Source organism: Homalodisca vitripennis, chromosome 4 (genome assembly GCF_021130785.1).
Source record: "Homalodisca vitripennis isolate AUS2020 chromosome 4, UT_GWSS_2.1, whole genome shotgun sequence".
Taxonomy (NCBI): Eukaryota; Metazoa; Arthropoda; class Insecta; order Hemiptera; family Cicadellidae; genus Homalodisca; species Homalodisca vitripennis.
In genome coordinates this window covers 122,929,622-122,945,643 of record NC_060210.1, presented here as the reverse complement: position 1 = coordinate 122,945,643, position 16,022 = coordinate 122,929,622, and the positions used below count along the sequence as shown (strand labels likewise).

At 31.4% G+C, this 16,022-nt stretch overlaps 1 protein-coding gene across 2 annotated transcripts in view; it reads right to left on the bottom strand.

Annotated features, from left to right (window-relative positions):
• Positions 1-16,022, bottom strand: part of LOC124360083 (monocarboxylate transporter 13) — a 94,430-nt gene that overhangs the window by 2,497 nt on the left and 75,911 nt on the right. For both annotated transcript variants that reach the window (XM_046813368.1, XM_046813369.1), the window contains exons 2-4: positions 13,543-13,746; positions 11,715-11,841; positions 5,726-5,905 (exon numbers count right to left, since the gene is read on the bottom strand). In XM_046813368.1, the coding sequence (XP_046669324.1) occupies positions 5,726-5,905; positions 11,715-11,841; positions 13,543-13,746 (511 nt within the window). The remainder of the gene's footprint in view (positions 1-5,725; positions 5,906-11,714; positions 11,842-13,542; positions 13,747-16,022) is intronic.

The window sequence follows — 16,022 nt, the reverse complement described above, 5'->3', positions numbered from 1 at the left end:
GAAGTGTGAGTAAAAATTTTCAGGGCCATGGGTTTTTAAACATGAATCACGAAAATAACATCTTCTTCAAGAATAAAAGACACATATGTTCTAACATTCTAAAGATAAGGAGTTTATGGCCCTCGCAAAAAAAAACTCAGCACACAGTTAAAAAGGTGACATAAAAAATATGAGCAAACACAACTCTTTTGTCAGAAATTACCTGCAGATTTTGATAACATCTATAGAAAGGAATGGCAAAGTACTTGTCGCTTTCCGCAGCAGTGCTGCCAACTGTAGGAAAAGAATTTACTTTTCAGTGAATTTCTCCTTAATATAAGTAACAATTCCAGGAACTTATCAACACTAGTATGTATTTAGTTATATATTAAACAACACAGTTATGTTGTTCAGTGTTTATTTCATTGAAACATTAACACATTGTTTATTGCAAGAATAAGTTGTTTAATTGCATGTCTTTACTTATAACAAGACTTTTGAAATAGCAAAACTTTTACTGGGACCAAGATACAGCAAAAGTTTACAATCCCAACCAAGCCAATCTTTACCATTGTTTAGTTATAATAAATTTTAGGCTCATTCTATTCTTAGTTAAGAATGATAAGTGTGAAAATTTGTAATTTATTTGCACTGAAGCACAACAAAAAACCTATTTTTCAGCCATTGGGTTATGTTAACTATAATGTTTTTTATTGTTGTTTACACTAGAAAATTGCATTATATATTGCAATATAATATTCTATACAAGCACCCATACTACTAATAAGCGTAGCAAGTCAGAACAAGTTAATAACAAAGCAAAGCGAACCTAAAAATGTAATCCCCAGTATTAAAATTAACACTATTATATTTGAACAAAATTAAGTATGTATGCACAAGTAAGTGTACTTTAGAATTTGTTGTAAGTCGTTTTATACTAGCTGTTATTTTGTAAGATGTAATTACTTCATCAATAAAAATTACACAATTTATTAAGAATATTTAATGAACGTTTTATGCTTGTACATTATGTATGCTTTGTACACTAAATAAATAAAAATTGTCTTTTGTTGCTTGTTTATGATTATTAATTGAAATTGGCCTTATTGCCAAAAACCTTTTTGCTATGGTGAATACTACATTTTTATAGTGCCATAAATATAATTCTTGTATGGAAGAGAATGGAAGTGTCATGTAGTACGCTATTATTACGGTTGGAGGATTAGGAAAGGAAAGGATTCATTTAAAGAATTTTAAGTTGAGTTGTACTAAAAACAACTTATTAACATATAACCAATTTTAAATACTTAAAATGCAATATTTATTACTGATCTTAGCGTGGGATTGATTCCTTTGATCTCCTTCTCGGCCACTTTAATTATGCCATATCAAATTTTTAATCCTAACATATCAGGTGAACATAACATTAAATACAGCCATGAGTTTGGAAAAAAGTATAAAATATACTTTTGCAGAAAAACTCTTTTTGTTATTATTATTTGTTTACAAAATAGAATGGAACGGCATCTATTTTTTTAAAATAATAAATGTTGTAGACTACAATATCTTTAAAGAGACGTTTGCTAACAATCAAAGGCATCAGGTTTCGAGTGTGGGTTGGAAATAACAGTTGAACACTTAATTTGACCAGAACAATTTTATACTAATATTGTACCGACCCTTCCTTTAAACTGGCATTTGATGTTGTATGGAGAGATTATTCATCAACAAGATAAGTGTCTTACTCTCCACTCCTGAGTATGACTGAAAACTGTTATCCTTGTAGCAGAATTGCTGAAATCTGCAACTGCTTGGTTATTAAACAGAATTTCCAACTTGACTTTCATACATTTTGAACGCTCGTAGTGCCAATGAGTGTAATAAAAGTTACTTTGACCATTACCATCAGTTCACACTTAAGATTATCTCATAGTGGTCTTCAGACCTATCTGTCCCTAAAAAGTATAAACAAAGACGGACAACAGATGCACAACTCATTTTGAGAGACGGAATGATTGTACTTTATCTACCAAATTTGGAGCTCAGATCATGCTGTAATGTTGAGTCAGACAAGAAACATTACGTGCGCCAATTCAAACCATGGAGAGATTGAAGCTTTGGTTATAAACCCTAAATATATAATTAGAAGTTGACAAAGGGTTCATCCCTCAACAACCTTAAAAATTAAGCAAATCTTTAATAGTGTTGATAATTGCCTAAATACATTACAAGTAACTAGGTTAAAGATGTGGAGCACGCTGATTATGGTTGCAGCTATCAACCACAAACTCATTATGTCGATCGCCAAATGTGGATCACCACACAATCGCCAGGTAGGTGGAATGCTACCCACCTCAAACTGTGTCACGAGACTAAATTTACTACTGTTATAATATAAACTTTAATTATATTTATATAATCAAGGATATAAGTTTCAAATATCAAATAAATCTTTTGAGGAGATCCAAGGAAACAGCTGATTCTCAATAATGAAACTCTCAAATGTTTTTATATTTTTTGTGAAGTATGTAGCATAGGATATCTATTACATCTTTCCAAATTTTTCACAAAGTATTTTGGATAAAATTATCCACAGGATGTCCCAAGTTTTGTGCAATGTTAAATTAATGGAAAATGTTCACAGAAAACAAGAATGAGAGAATGGCTGGATAATTGGCATTTCTGGAGTCTTATAACAAAGAAAGTGACTGATTACCTGATCGAATAATGACTAGAGAGAAGCTTCCAATTCTCTTTAAAGTCCATTTTGACGCTAATAAAGAAATTATGAGCAACATGGCAAGCTTATGAGAAACAATATTAGGCTATCGTATAAAATACATGGTCAAATGATGCTAACTAAAATATTTGACTGTGTAATATTCTCTTGTAAAGTCAAAAGTAAAGCACACACCCATTTAATGAAAATTAAGGGTTGTAGTGCAAACATATGAAAATCCTAAGATTTAGTTCACATAACAATAACTGCTCCAAGACGTGGTTGAATTTAATGTTAAGTAAAAAACCAAACTTTAAAATAAACGCAGTAACTTGGCAATCCCGCAGTTTAATTATTCTTTCCATCATTCACGTAGCTCCCTTAATCTTCTTTCCAATTAATGTTTAAAGCGTTTATGTTTAGTAAAAACTGAGAAGGAAAGGCAATAAAAGTAAGAAAAAACCAGAAATTTGTTGACGTTAATTCTTCTTCCAAGGGGCAGCCTATTCCCAAATTCATATACCTCAAGGGCATATAGTGCTGTCCAAAAGTATGAAATAAAGACTTAGCAGCTAACAATTTCAGCAGTTCCATGAAATGCAGAAAAAACCAATTCATTTATTCCTGAGGGAACTTGCCATCCTCGTCCAAAGGTCTTTCTAAACGATTCTTAGCTAACACACAGAAGTCAAAAAGCAAGTGTTCTGCAGTTTTGCTCATTGTACAGTCTACAGAGTGGATTTTCTCTTTATCCACTCTGTGAATATGTTTCCTCAGACATCAATGTGAGTAGGATCTCTATCCAAAATAAAAATCTGCTTGTTAAGAAAATCCCACCCAATTGAAAGAGATGAACAATGAACAACTTTACTCATTCTTAAACCTGCCAACATACTTTATCTTCTTGTGTGTTCAGTGTACATCCATTTTGATACAGCTCTAGACCACACATCTGGATATTCCACAGAATGGTTAATGCTGAATCGCTTGCTAATGCATCTGCCTTTTCATTTCCCACAACATAATATTCCATGGTTTCTTTTAGTTTTAGATTTGGCCTATTGTATGTTTTATATCGGCTCAGTAAATCATTGAACAATTGATCCCATCATGTCCTGTAATTCAACAAAAACAGAAATACTGTTGATCCTACAGAGACAGGAAACAATCTGATAACAATCTCAAACTAGTTTGGAGCTGAACTCACAAGGTTCCAACACTTTCCTAGCTGCCTGGCTATTAGCAAAAATGTCTATTGTCTTGCCACTAGTATCACAGATGAAGATTTTTGCAAGCAGACTCTACAATAACAGAATGACAGTGACCTCTACATGTACAAATATAGAGCAAAGTCCATAGGGTACATCTGCTTCCTATATGACCTCATCCAATACCAATGCCACCATTGAGTCATCAGTAAATAATTCAACTTGTGGAAGGAGCTGTACTTCCTTCTTATAGGTGGGCTTTTCTTCTTTCAGAGGAATCAATACCATGAAGGATTTGTCAAAGAAACATTTTTTAAGCATGATATAATACATGCTTCCACTTCTTCCTATCTTACGCATCTCCTTCAATGACCTTCATCTTGTTCATTACTCTCAACATCACTACCAGTGGAAGCAAATCGTTGGCAAGGCCAAAGATCACCTTTGGGTATTAGTGGTCATGGGAGTAAATAAATGAGTTGTAGTTTATTTTGGAACCTGAGTAGCAAACTATCCCAATCAACGTACTTCACTACCAATGCCAAAGTTATTAATTATTATTTATTAATCGATAACAACTTTCAAATAATATTAAATTCAATTCAATAATTCCATCTTATCTGGTCAACATGCTACAACTATCTTGGCTTGCAATGTATAAACTTCAATAAAAATTAAAAAGCAATAATATTTTAGAGGTTTATGCCTTATTCTACCACTAATCAAATTTCTGATTGTTTCTCACAAAAAATACTCGTAACGTAATAGCAATACAATATTGGCATAAACGCTACAATGTAATCGTATCACTTTCATATTCACAAATGTGGCAGGTAACATATAATTTTTAAACAAATATATAATTCTATTCTATCCCATTTACATTCCATTTGTTCAGTTACCTCAATTATAGTACTTAGTTTTAGTGAACTTTGCTATAAAACTATGTGCATTACAAATCTTGGTAAATTTCATTTTCATTATTTCCATAGCAAAATCAAATTAAATTAAACTAGGTAAGACAACTGCTTGATAGTACCATTACATTTTATAATATGGAAAAAGTTGCTTACAATTAAATATTTCCTGTTGACCCACAAATATGAGAAATTAAAACAAGTATTTTTTACATCAGTATTTGGTATAAGAGCAATGTTTTAAATATTGAATGATTAACTGAAGGACAATAAAATTTAACAAATTGCTTATATTTGATCTGATTTTGAAACTGTACTTACACCTGATGGAACATATTAAAAGTCAATTTTATTTTAAAATTTTGCGGTTGCCATAATTTAATCCACGTGAGATTAGTAAAAAGACAACTGAACCTAAAATCCAAGTTTTCTACATCAAGGGAATCTTTAAGTACGACTGTATGAAAATTAATTTTCCTAGTTTATAGTGCCCACTGCTAGTTTAACAATTAGCAATACCTATCTTTACAGATACAATTAAATTAGAATAAATTATTGTAAACATACAACAAGCAGATAATTTGTAAGTAATATCTAGTAATTAATTGATGTATTTTTTCTAGAAATTCAGTCAAATACGAAAAGACTAGTTGTAGATTTTTGTTAACAGTTTTCCCCCAAAATACGCACTAACTATTAAATTCAGTAAAATCTGTCCTCAAAAAAGATTTTAAATGTATATAAAATTATGTATTCAATACAAAAAATTCCTCTTTAAAAGGAAAGAAAATAATAGACAACACAACATTGTTCAATATTACACATAGCTTTAAGACACCAAGTACTCTGCACAAAACATAAACCAAATTGAATACAGAGAACGACCCTTCTTTGGAACTCACCTGTACCCGTATGTTTCTAAAAGAAACCTTAAAAACGGGGGTAAAATTACAGAGCCCAGTGCACTTCCAGAAATAGCGATACCATTCGCTAGTCCCCTGAGACGGACAAAGTATGAGGTGACAATAAATACCCCTGGGGGATAACAGAGGCCAGCACCCGTGCCAAGCAAAATTCCATAACTGAAAGCAAATAAAAGGAAGCATTTCAACACATATTAAAACCCTACCAAAACCTGCAAAAGACATGAGTAGTGCTTGGCAAGAATAGTTTAGTATTGTACTCCTAATAATCTGCTTTCACAACATGTTACAAGCAGCAGAATTAGCTAGCACAGATGGCCAAAGCCATTGTTAGTCTTCAAGGTATCAGTTACTTTAAGCAAATTTTTAATGGTGACGATTAGTTAATTATCTAATTTTACACCACATTCTAATGTTCATTTCAGATCTAAATATCAGAGTAAACACATTAATTACAGAAATTATATTTTTTATTAAGTGCAAGCATATTTCCTTGCAGATCAATAGAAAACAAAGATGATTTGATGCAAAAATCAATTAAGACCATATGAAATTAACAGCCAAAAATTGGTTCAATTTGTGTATAAAATTTATTACAACATACTCTACTTTTTTATAACTAAGTAAAATCTCCAAAATTATTTGTTCTTTCTCTGCAACATTTACAAGAGCTGTCCAGAAAGTAACAGACATTTTAGAAAAAAAAACAAACCAAATTTTATTGTACCATGTGTCCAGAAATATATCAACCAAAATTCATGAGAGAATTGTTATAAGACTAAAAATTATAGTTTTTGGGATATATAAGAACTGTAACCACCACCCTAAATTTTAATCAAGTTCATTTTTGTGTTTCTTTAATTAAAAATACAGATATATAACAAAAGTATTAATATTTAGCGTGTATTTTAAATTGAAACTTTGGCTGGCCACCATTTTATACTAAATTTGGATAGTGATCTCTGGTTTGTGGCATTGTTATTTGACTTTCACTCAACTGTGTGTACATTTAACAATTTTAACTTACCCCCCAATTACCCATTCAGGGTGGGGGTTGAAGTTATTAAATATCCCAAAATCCAAGATTTTTAGTCTTATAATGATAATCGTATGTACACTATGAGACAAGAAGTGGGACAAACTTATTTTCACTGTATCTACTAAAACCCTTCTACAATCCATTGGTAATGTCTTAAGTTCTTATCATAGTATGATATATGCACCTACATCATGCAAACCATATAAGTTGAATTATATGATATAACTGATTTTATCAGTAGACAGACATCAAAGTTGATATACTTGTTATCATAATTCTTACTTAAGGAACCCTTAAACTCTTATGCAGGTTATTGCAAACTTTTTGTTTAACTCTAATGTATGTATGTAATGGTCAGTTCAGTTACTAATCTTAAGGAGGAGTGGGAAAACATGGATCAGCAGATGATCACAGCCATGATCGACAATATGCCTCGCAGACTACAGGCAGTCATTGCAGCCAGGGGAGATTAGTAACTGACCAGTACAAACATTAGAATCAGACAAAAAGTTTGCAGTAGCCTGCATAAGAGTTCAAAGGTTCCATAAGTAAGAATGATGATAACAAGTATAGTAACTTTGTTATCAGTCTACTGATAAAATCAGTTACATCAGATAATTCAACTTAAATGGTTTGCATGATGTAGGTGCATATATCATACTATGATAAGAATTTAAGACATTACCAATGGATTGTAGAAGTGATTTAGTAGATACAGTGAAAGTACTTTTGTCCCTCTTTTTTTGTCTCAAAATGTATATTGGTTGATATACCAGTGTATATTGGTTGAACAAGAATACTGGTATTCTTGTTCAAAGTTAATAGGTGATAATAGGGACTTATAGGACTCCTGGTATAAATTTCAAAGATACATTCTTAAGATATGTTTCCATATAATCGCTATTCAAGGTGTGGCACTTATCATAACATAGCACAAGTTTTTCAATACCAAATCTGCGGAAATCAGTTGGTTATGATTTCAACAATTAATTTATACCGGTATATGTATGCAGTTTGGCATCAGTATAAATGTGTTAATAAATGTCTCATCCCTAGTTATAGCTTTTATCATGTTTCTTACAATCTTCGAGGAAGAACATTGCTGTAGACGGTCTTTGTTTATGTTGTCTTCTTTTAGAATTTTCGGTACCCACCTAGCACAAAAATATGAAAATAACGGTAATCAACCTTTATCTCTACAAGTTCATAAACTAAACTCAGTGAAATTTGGGAAAAAATTTTCAGAAGTTTCATCATTGTGGAACAACGATTTTCACAAATTGAGTCATTAGTTTTCACCAGTTCATCAGTTACAAGGCTAGGCTTATCAATGAAGTTTTTATTGTGAACACGGTAAGGCAATTTTTTTTATTAATGTACTATTGCTTCACTTGGCTTTCACTCATTATTAAGGACCCAACCAGTAATTGTTGAAATCGAGTCATTCTCCATCCGTTACTCAAAAAACCATACAGCACTCCACGATCTGTTTGTCTATTCTTCAGTGCAATATCTCTTGATAGAAAGTTCCTAGAGATTTGAAGCTTGGTACATACAGTAGATTCCTCTTTGTCCAAGAAATAAATCTAATTATTTTGTGATCAAAAAGTAAAAAGAGCAGTTCATCTGTGCAAAAACTTCTTGGTCATGTTCTATCGAGTTAGTGGTGTTTATGGATAACTTTTAACTAGTTTGTGGATTTTTCCAAAATAAACTAATCACAAACTGCACTTAACAAGTGGTGGATTTTCTTTATCAGCACACATTTAAACATGTCAGGAGAGAACAATATGCTACAAGAAAAGAATGCATGACACTAAAATAGTATCTTAAACCCAGCCTACCGTTACAATAACTCAAAATGGCTGTTATTTTATGGACAACCCTCAAAAAACAAATCCTCTTTCAAGACATTATGTGAACTTCTGGAATAAAATTCTTGTATTTTATATATAAAAATATGTTTCTAAAATCTTTATGGTTTCTTATGGCCCAAATGAACCCGTAGTCAAAACCCAACATTACCTAAGATATTCGATAAGGTAGTACATAGACATAAGATTTGACATAACTTTTAGTAAGAGCTGTAACACTGCAACAACAGAGACTGCACAACAGTTTCCGTACGTTTCTCCCTCACTCATACAGTAAATGTATACTAGCAATTCCCAGCTCAGAAAGCTAAATAGAATATTTAAACTCAATGTTCACAAAACTGTACATTACACTCAAAAATGTAAGATAAAATGGGGATTTATTTGAGGAAAAACAGCAATTATTTAATTCTGAGACTAAATTTAAGATGAACAAAAATGTGGCTCTATCATATATGTATAAACATTACAATCTCTTTATGTCTCAGATCACTGTTACAGCTACAAATGAATTTGGCACTGGTAAAATTCAAGAAATCATAGACGAAATCGAATTAGTTGTAATTTTAAATTATTGTATATTTCATAATGGTAAAACTCAAGAAATATTTAATGGTGAATATTAGCAGTTCTTATCAGTATATCAATATATAATAAATTTTTTTAAACCAGAAGCAAAACTATGGTCCAAAAAAACACAAATATAAGTTTTTTCAGTTGACTAGTAGTTTAATATTCAGTTTGTTGTAGTTAGATTTGAAATTGTACTAGTTTTTAGAGGTAGCAAAATTAAACAATTCTTCCATTTTACTACCACATATTAAATCCTATTAAGGTAAAATTGGCATTGGTTAAGCTAATTACTAACCCATATTCATAAAAAAGTGAGCATTAGTACTACTAGCATTAGTAGTCGTTGTAATTAGGGTGGAAACAAAAATATTAAAGGGCATTTTTCTTTGCAAACATCAAGTATGGGACCAAACAAAAGTAGAAGCTATGATATTATAAATTCATATATTTGACATTTTAAATTGTCACTACAGAAAAAGCAAACCATGTTCATTTTTACGTCCCATTTCCTTTAGTTTATACATACATATAAATATACATAAATTATGAGTAAAAATATGAAAATTTCACCATTTCTTCATCTAAACATAGGAACTTAATTGAAAAGATTATTTACAGAGAACACAGTTTGGTGTTTAAAAAATTACATCATAATATTTCTCATCACTTTTTTGCGTCAAATAAAATTGTACAGATTACGCAAACACATTAAAGAATTTTTCTTCAAGAGCTATAAAAATAATAGAACAGTTATAGTGTACTCAGTCAAGAGTATCTATTTCTCCTCCACTTTGACAGTTGATGAACGTAAATTATTGAAAAAGTTGTATTCCTCTAATTGATTCTGCTTTAAAATCTTTATTATTAATCTATTTTAAATATAAATTACATACTTATATAATATGCAAGCATTTTTGCTAGAGTTAGATGAAATTGTTTAAAAACCACTGATACAGGAAAATTTTGAAAATAAAAGCAATTTTCATTAGAGCCTAATGTAAACGTTAATAAAAATATAATTTTTTACTTTAAAACCACAAAAATTTATTTTTCTGTCGTAATGTATAACTGTACAAACACGGTTTTCAGAGTTAAATCTTTATATTTTCAAATCAGTAATGAACGTAAACTAAAAACTTATTATTATGAAATATATCATGAATAATTAAATATAAATTGATCTAAAAGAATCAAATTGACATTATCACAAAGAATATTAAATTGATAGAGTCAAAAATTAGTATTGTAACTTTGCAGTCTAACACTTAAATTTGGACTCCAACTCTCAAATTCCTGTTAGATTAACTGTGTTATTTTAAGATAAATTTATTTCTCCAACTATGTTTTCTATTCTATTATAATTTAAGAAGATAACTTTAAACTGGCTATTTGTTCTGAGACTCTAGCTTTCAGATATGTTTTTATTATCTTTGATTCTAATTTCTGAATAAATCATTACAATTTATTAAGGATTTAACAGAGCCTTATTCAAATAGTATTTTTGTCTGTCTGTCTGTGCCATAACTTATGATTGAAAGATCCTATAAAGAATTTAAACTTGGTACATAAGTTTATCGTGGCAAAAGGAAGAACCTTATTGATTTTAAGGCCAAAAGACAGTCCATCTGGCAGTCTGTTTGATTATTTGGATCAAAAGATCCTAGAGACTTGGAACTTGGAACATACATTCCTCTTGGTTCAAGGAAGAACCCTATTGATTTTGTAGTCATAAAGTCAAAGGGCAGTCTGTCTGTCTATCTGTGTGATAACTCTTGATAGAAAGGTCCTAGAGACTTGGAACTTGGAACATACATTCCTCTTGGTTCAAGGAAGAACCCTATTGATTTTGTAGTCATAAAGACAAAGGGCAGTCTGTCTGTCTATCTGTGTGATAACTCTTGATAGAAAGGTCCTAGAGACTTGAAACTTAGATTCCTTTTGGTCCAAGAAAGAACCCTATTGATAAGGGTATTAATATGAAATTTTATTTGCTACTAAGTTTCAAAAATTTATTCTTACGTATAGATCAAAAGCATTTAGATGTTTACATTTACAAATTTAAAATGCTGTTTTCAAACTAAATTTTTTAATTAACCTGATAATAATCACAAAAGTATGTCATAAGTTATCTGATTCGATCTCTAGAGGACCTCAAGTGCAAACCTGTATTATCTTGTATGGAAATTGTATTGCAGTCCTCACAGAAAGCTATTTCAAGGTCAATGTGAATATAAGAGTAAAAATGTATAAACATGATAACTAATTAAATAACTAATAAATAATTACTTTTCGAATAACGGATGAAATAGTTTAATCAATTAAATGTGGTTGAATATTTTTAACTCTTTAACAAATTATATTTTTATACAAAGTCTGTAGGCTGTTATATTTATAACTGATTGTTTCAGACAATATACAGATCCCAATATAATTTATCTCATAAAACAGCTCATTTCAAAGAAATGAGAAGGTGATCTCTTACCATATATAAAGGTGCGCAATGTGGGTGGCGAACACACTAGCGATTACGCCTGACGCAGCAAACACTCCTCCCAAGAGCGTCACAATCCGGTAACCGTACTTTGTAGATAGGTAACTTGCCAGTGGTCCTGCAACATCATGGTACGATCTATCAAGTCTGCAATTGACAATTAAGTAATAGTTCAATTTATATTGCAATATTTCAATTGCAAGTTATATAAAATATCTTTTAAGTTTATTCGAAAACACGGTACTTCCAGCTTTAGATTGTCTTTATTGCTTAAAATAAACAAGATGCTAACTCTTCAATAATGGTTTTCTCTATCTGAATATTAAACATGATCAAAGCTGGAGAAAACAATTTTAATCACAGAAGTCTCACTGGATCACAGTTCACAGTGCTATCATACAACCAGACTTAGGAGTTCTCCTAAGAGGTCGGTCTCCTATTCCAACTCTCAGAGGCATGTACAAAAAATTATTTTGGAGTGCATTGACACATTGTTTTTTAGGAGTAAAACAGGTTAAGTATCCTCCAAAAATAGGGACAAAAATCTTACCCTGGGAAATTGTTGAGTTTTAAGACTTCATAAAAGTGTTTTAGCTTTAAAAAACATCTAGGAGCAACTTTGCTTGTTTTTCAAAATTTTGGGAGTGGGTGCTCTTCAGCCCTCTCCTATATTCATCCATGGCAACACTAGAGATTTGCAAGGGTTACAAAAGCGCAACATTTGCTAATTCAGACAGTGAGACATCTAGCCGACTGTCTTTAATTTCAACAATTTCAAGATAATATATTAATATTCGGTAGTTTAAATCAACGGCTAACAAGAGTCATAATCATTACAATATTTCATATCAAGGAATATAATATCCAGATTTAAATACTGTATCATGAAAACAAAGTATTTTTCTTTCTTTGTTGTTTTTGAAATGCCAGTTTTGTAGTTGTAAACAAAATTCAAAACAAACATGGAAAATAACCAAAGTTGTTTTTGTTGGGTAAATTTGTTGATTGGCTAGTTCTGTTGATTCACTTTCACAGTAAGATATCAGTAGAAGAAGTAGTTAACTCATTTTAGGTTATTCCTCATAAACACGATTCAAATTTATTGCTTACAGTGTTGTGTTGAATGTATCAAATAAACCCTATTTTTATTAATTTTAAGAGAATAGTTATACTATGTAGAGTAGATAGTGTATATAGAAAATACATTACAAAGAACAATGCATACTCAACACTTTCAAAAGGTGACAATATTGTTATATACTTTCTTTTAGGTCCCTTACTTATTATTATCTGCCATTTTTCATGTTCCTAACAAGTTTTTGATGTTGCTTTCAGTGCTTCTTCAAACAGAGTTATATGCATCACCACAGATAAGTTTATTAAGTCCTTGTAAACTCTGTCAAAGACACTGCATAAATTTTAAAAAGTGTGTAGTATTTAATTAAATTATCTTTCTTATAAATTGAGATTAGTATGTTGAAAATCATACAAATAAAAAAAGCTCAGTCCATATTTTTGAGCTATAATTACATATATTTGATTATAGATTAAAGGTGTACTAACAGTTGACTATAATTAACAATAATAATAATAATAAGCAATTGAACAATTAACAACTTGAATCTCAGAACGTAAAGAGACTTTGAAAGCTACATGTTATTTTGAATGATGGAAGTGTAAACTAACAAAATAGTAGAATAAATTACACTTTGCTGGTTGCCTTTCTACACTGACTTATTTTAAATGAATGACTTGTTCAAGCAACAGCAATTAAAGTTATTGTTAGCCTTCCACTGGTAACTAACTGTCACTTGCTTACCCAGAGAGCAATAAAGAAAATACGTTAAGGCGGGTATCCATGATGCGACTGCAGGAGACAGGTTAAAGACTTCAAGGAACTCTACGAAGAGGACACCGAAAGACTTGATGGTACCAGGGATGAGTAGACTGACCAGTACACTGCCGAGTAGTACCAGCCAACCCCATCCTCCGTCCGGGGGCACGTACTCGTACTCAGTCTTGTCTGGAACAGTCAATTATACCAGATCACATATGTGATAAAATCATATGATATATCAGCCAGATTTACACACCAAATACCATGAATATTGTTTTTGGAAGATGTATTGGAAGGCTTGCAGGCCCAGGAAATACTCGCTCTCAATCTTGTCTGAAACAGTCAATTATACCAGATCACATTTCTGACATAATCATATGATATATCAGCCAGATTTACAGACCAAATACCATGAATATTGTTTTTTGGAAGATGTATTGGAAGGCTAGCAGGCCCAGGAAATACTCGCTCTCAATCTTGTCTGAAACAGTCAATTATACCAGATCACATTTCTGACATAATCATATGATATATCAGCCAGATTTACACACCAAATACCATGAATGTTGTTTTTTGGAAGATGTATTGGAAGGCTTGCAGGCCCAGGAAATACTCGCTCTCAATCTTGTCTGAAACAGTCAATTATACCAGATCACATTTCTGACATAATCATATGATATATCAGCCAGATTTACACACCAAATACCATGAATGTTGTTTTTTGGAAGATGTATTGGAAGGCTTGCAGGTTCAGGAACTAGTTGTGGTACGATTACAATCAACAGGATGTTTCTGCAGTTGTCAACAGATATCCAAGATTAACTATCAAAATTTACTATGTTTAGCAAACATTACTCGTCTCTTTACTAGAAATGTTACTCTTGATATATTTCATAATTTACAGACAGTTGTTAAAAATCCTATGTACATTGTGAATATTTTGAGAACAATAAATTAATGCTGTCTGCCTGATCTCATCTTGTTGATTTTAATTAAATTTTAATGATACTTGTTGATTTAAAGACCCTTTTTTACTTTTTATTATATTTACATATTTTTATGTTTGATACAATGGATATTTATTGATTGTAATTACATGTCTTGATTTAATGACAACTGTTGATTCTAAGCACATCTATAATAATTTTACAATATACAATCAGCTTTTATACCTCTGTTAGTGACATACAGGTACTTCTAGGTAGCTTACTTAACATTACATTACATTTTATGACCTGCCTAGCCCAATACATGTTGTAATGTGTAATCGCTCAGTAAAATTAATCATGATTTATACATACTCTTTAAATGGTTGTCATGTTTTAAAATATGTACAAGTGATGCACTAAAATAATGATGACCTAACTTAAATATGCACTGAAGTTATGAAAAATTCACAAGTTGATGACATCATAACCCACAAGTGCAAAATATGGTAAATATTTTGAAGAAACCAGTATTTTAAAATACGTCTAAGGGGCATAAAAGTAATTTTATTTTGTTTCTAAAGTTATTTTAAGTCAAAAGTTATCATTACCAGATCTTAAAAATGTAAAAATACTCTGTTCAGTTATTTGTGTACAGCAGTTAATTTACTTTTTATATGGAATTAAAAACCAAATTCTTTACTTTACTATCACAATCCTGAAGTCAAACCAATTTAAAACAATATTTAATATAGAGAAAACTAATAAAATTAAACCTGTCTTAAAGTTTTATGGTATTTATGCAGAATGCTCTTATTGTTTGCATACTTACGAAGGCACTGTGCTATTAATTTATTTTATATACTGCACACACTAATGATAAATTAAGTTAAAATTTACTTAGGTTATTATATAAGCTTATACTTTACTTATGACATAACAATTAATTAAATAATTATTGACAAATATAATTAAGTTTTTTAAAAGTAAAACTAAAATATACTTGAAATAAAGTCCAATATTTAGAACACATCAGTACCTATTTTAAAGAAATTGTAGAGGGAATAGAGGCCTGTACTATCAACAAGCAAGGGCGGATCCAGAGGGGGGGGCGCGAGGGGCGCGCGCCCCCCCCCTCGGTAGTCACAAATTCAAATTTTTGTTTGTTGTTTATAAAAGATTTAAGCTTAAAGTAATACTATATTGTTCGTTAGTAAAGGGTGCTTTCATCGGCCCACACTATTCGTAATTGGTACTGTCGGTGTTTCAAACATACATTTTGTACTTAAGATTGTAGATTTAATTCGTGTATGAGTAGAGGGGGAGGTGGTAACAGTGCGTATGATCACCGGAAGGGTGGGGGAGCGGTGCGTGCGCATGAGTCGTCCTAGTCCGCCCGCCCCAACGATAGGCCTACACCACACCGCCTACTACGGCCACTCAGTTGATTCAGTGCGTACGTTTCGTGAATATCGTGAAGTACCCGTTCGCTTGTGTTTAATAGCTTTTTGAGTGTTAACAGATTTTTGTGCAATA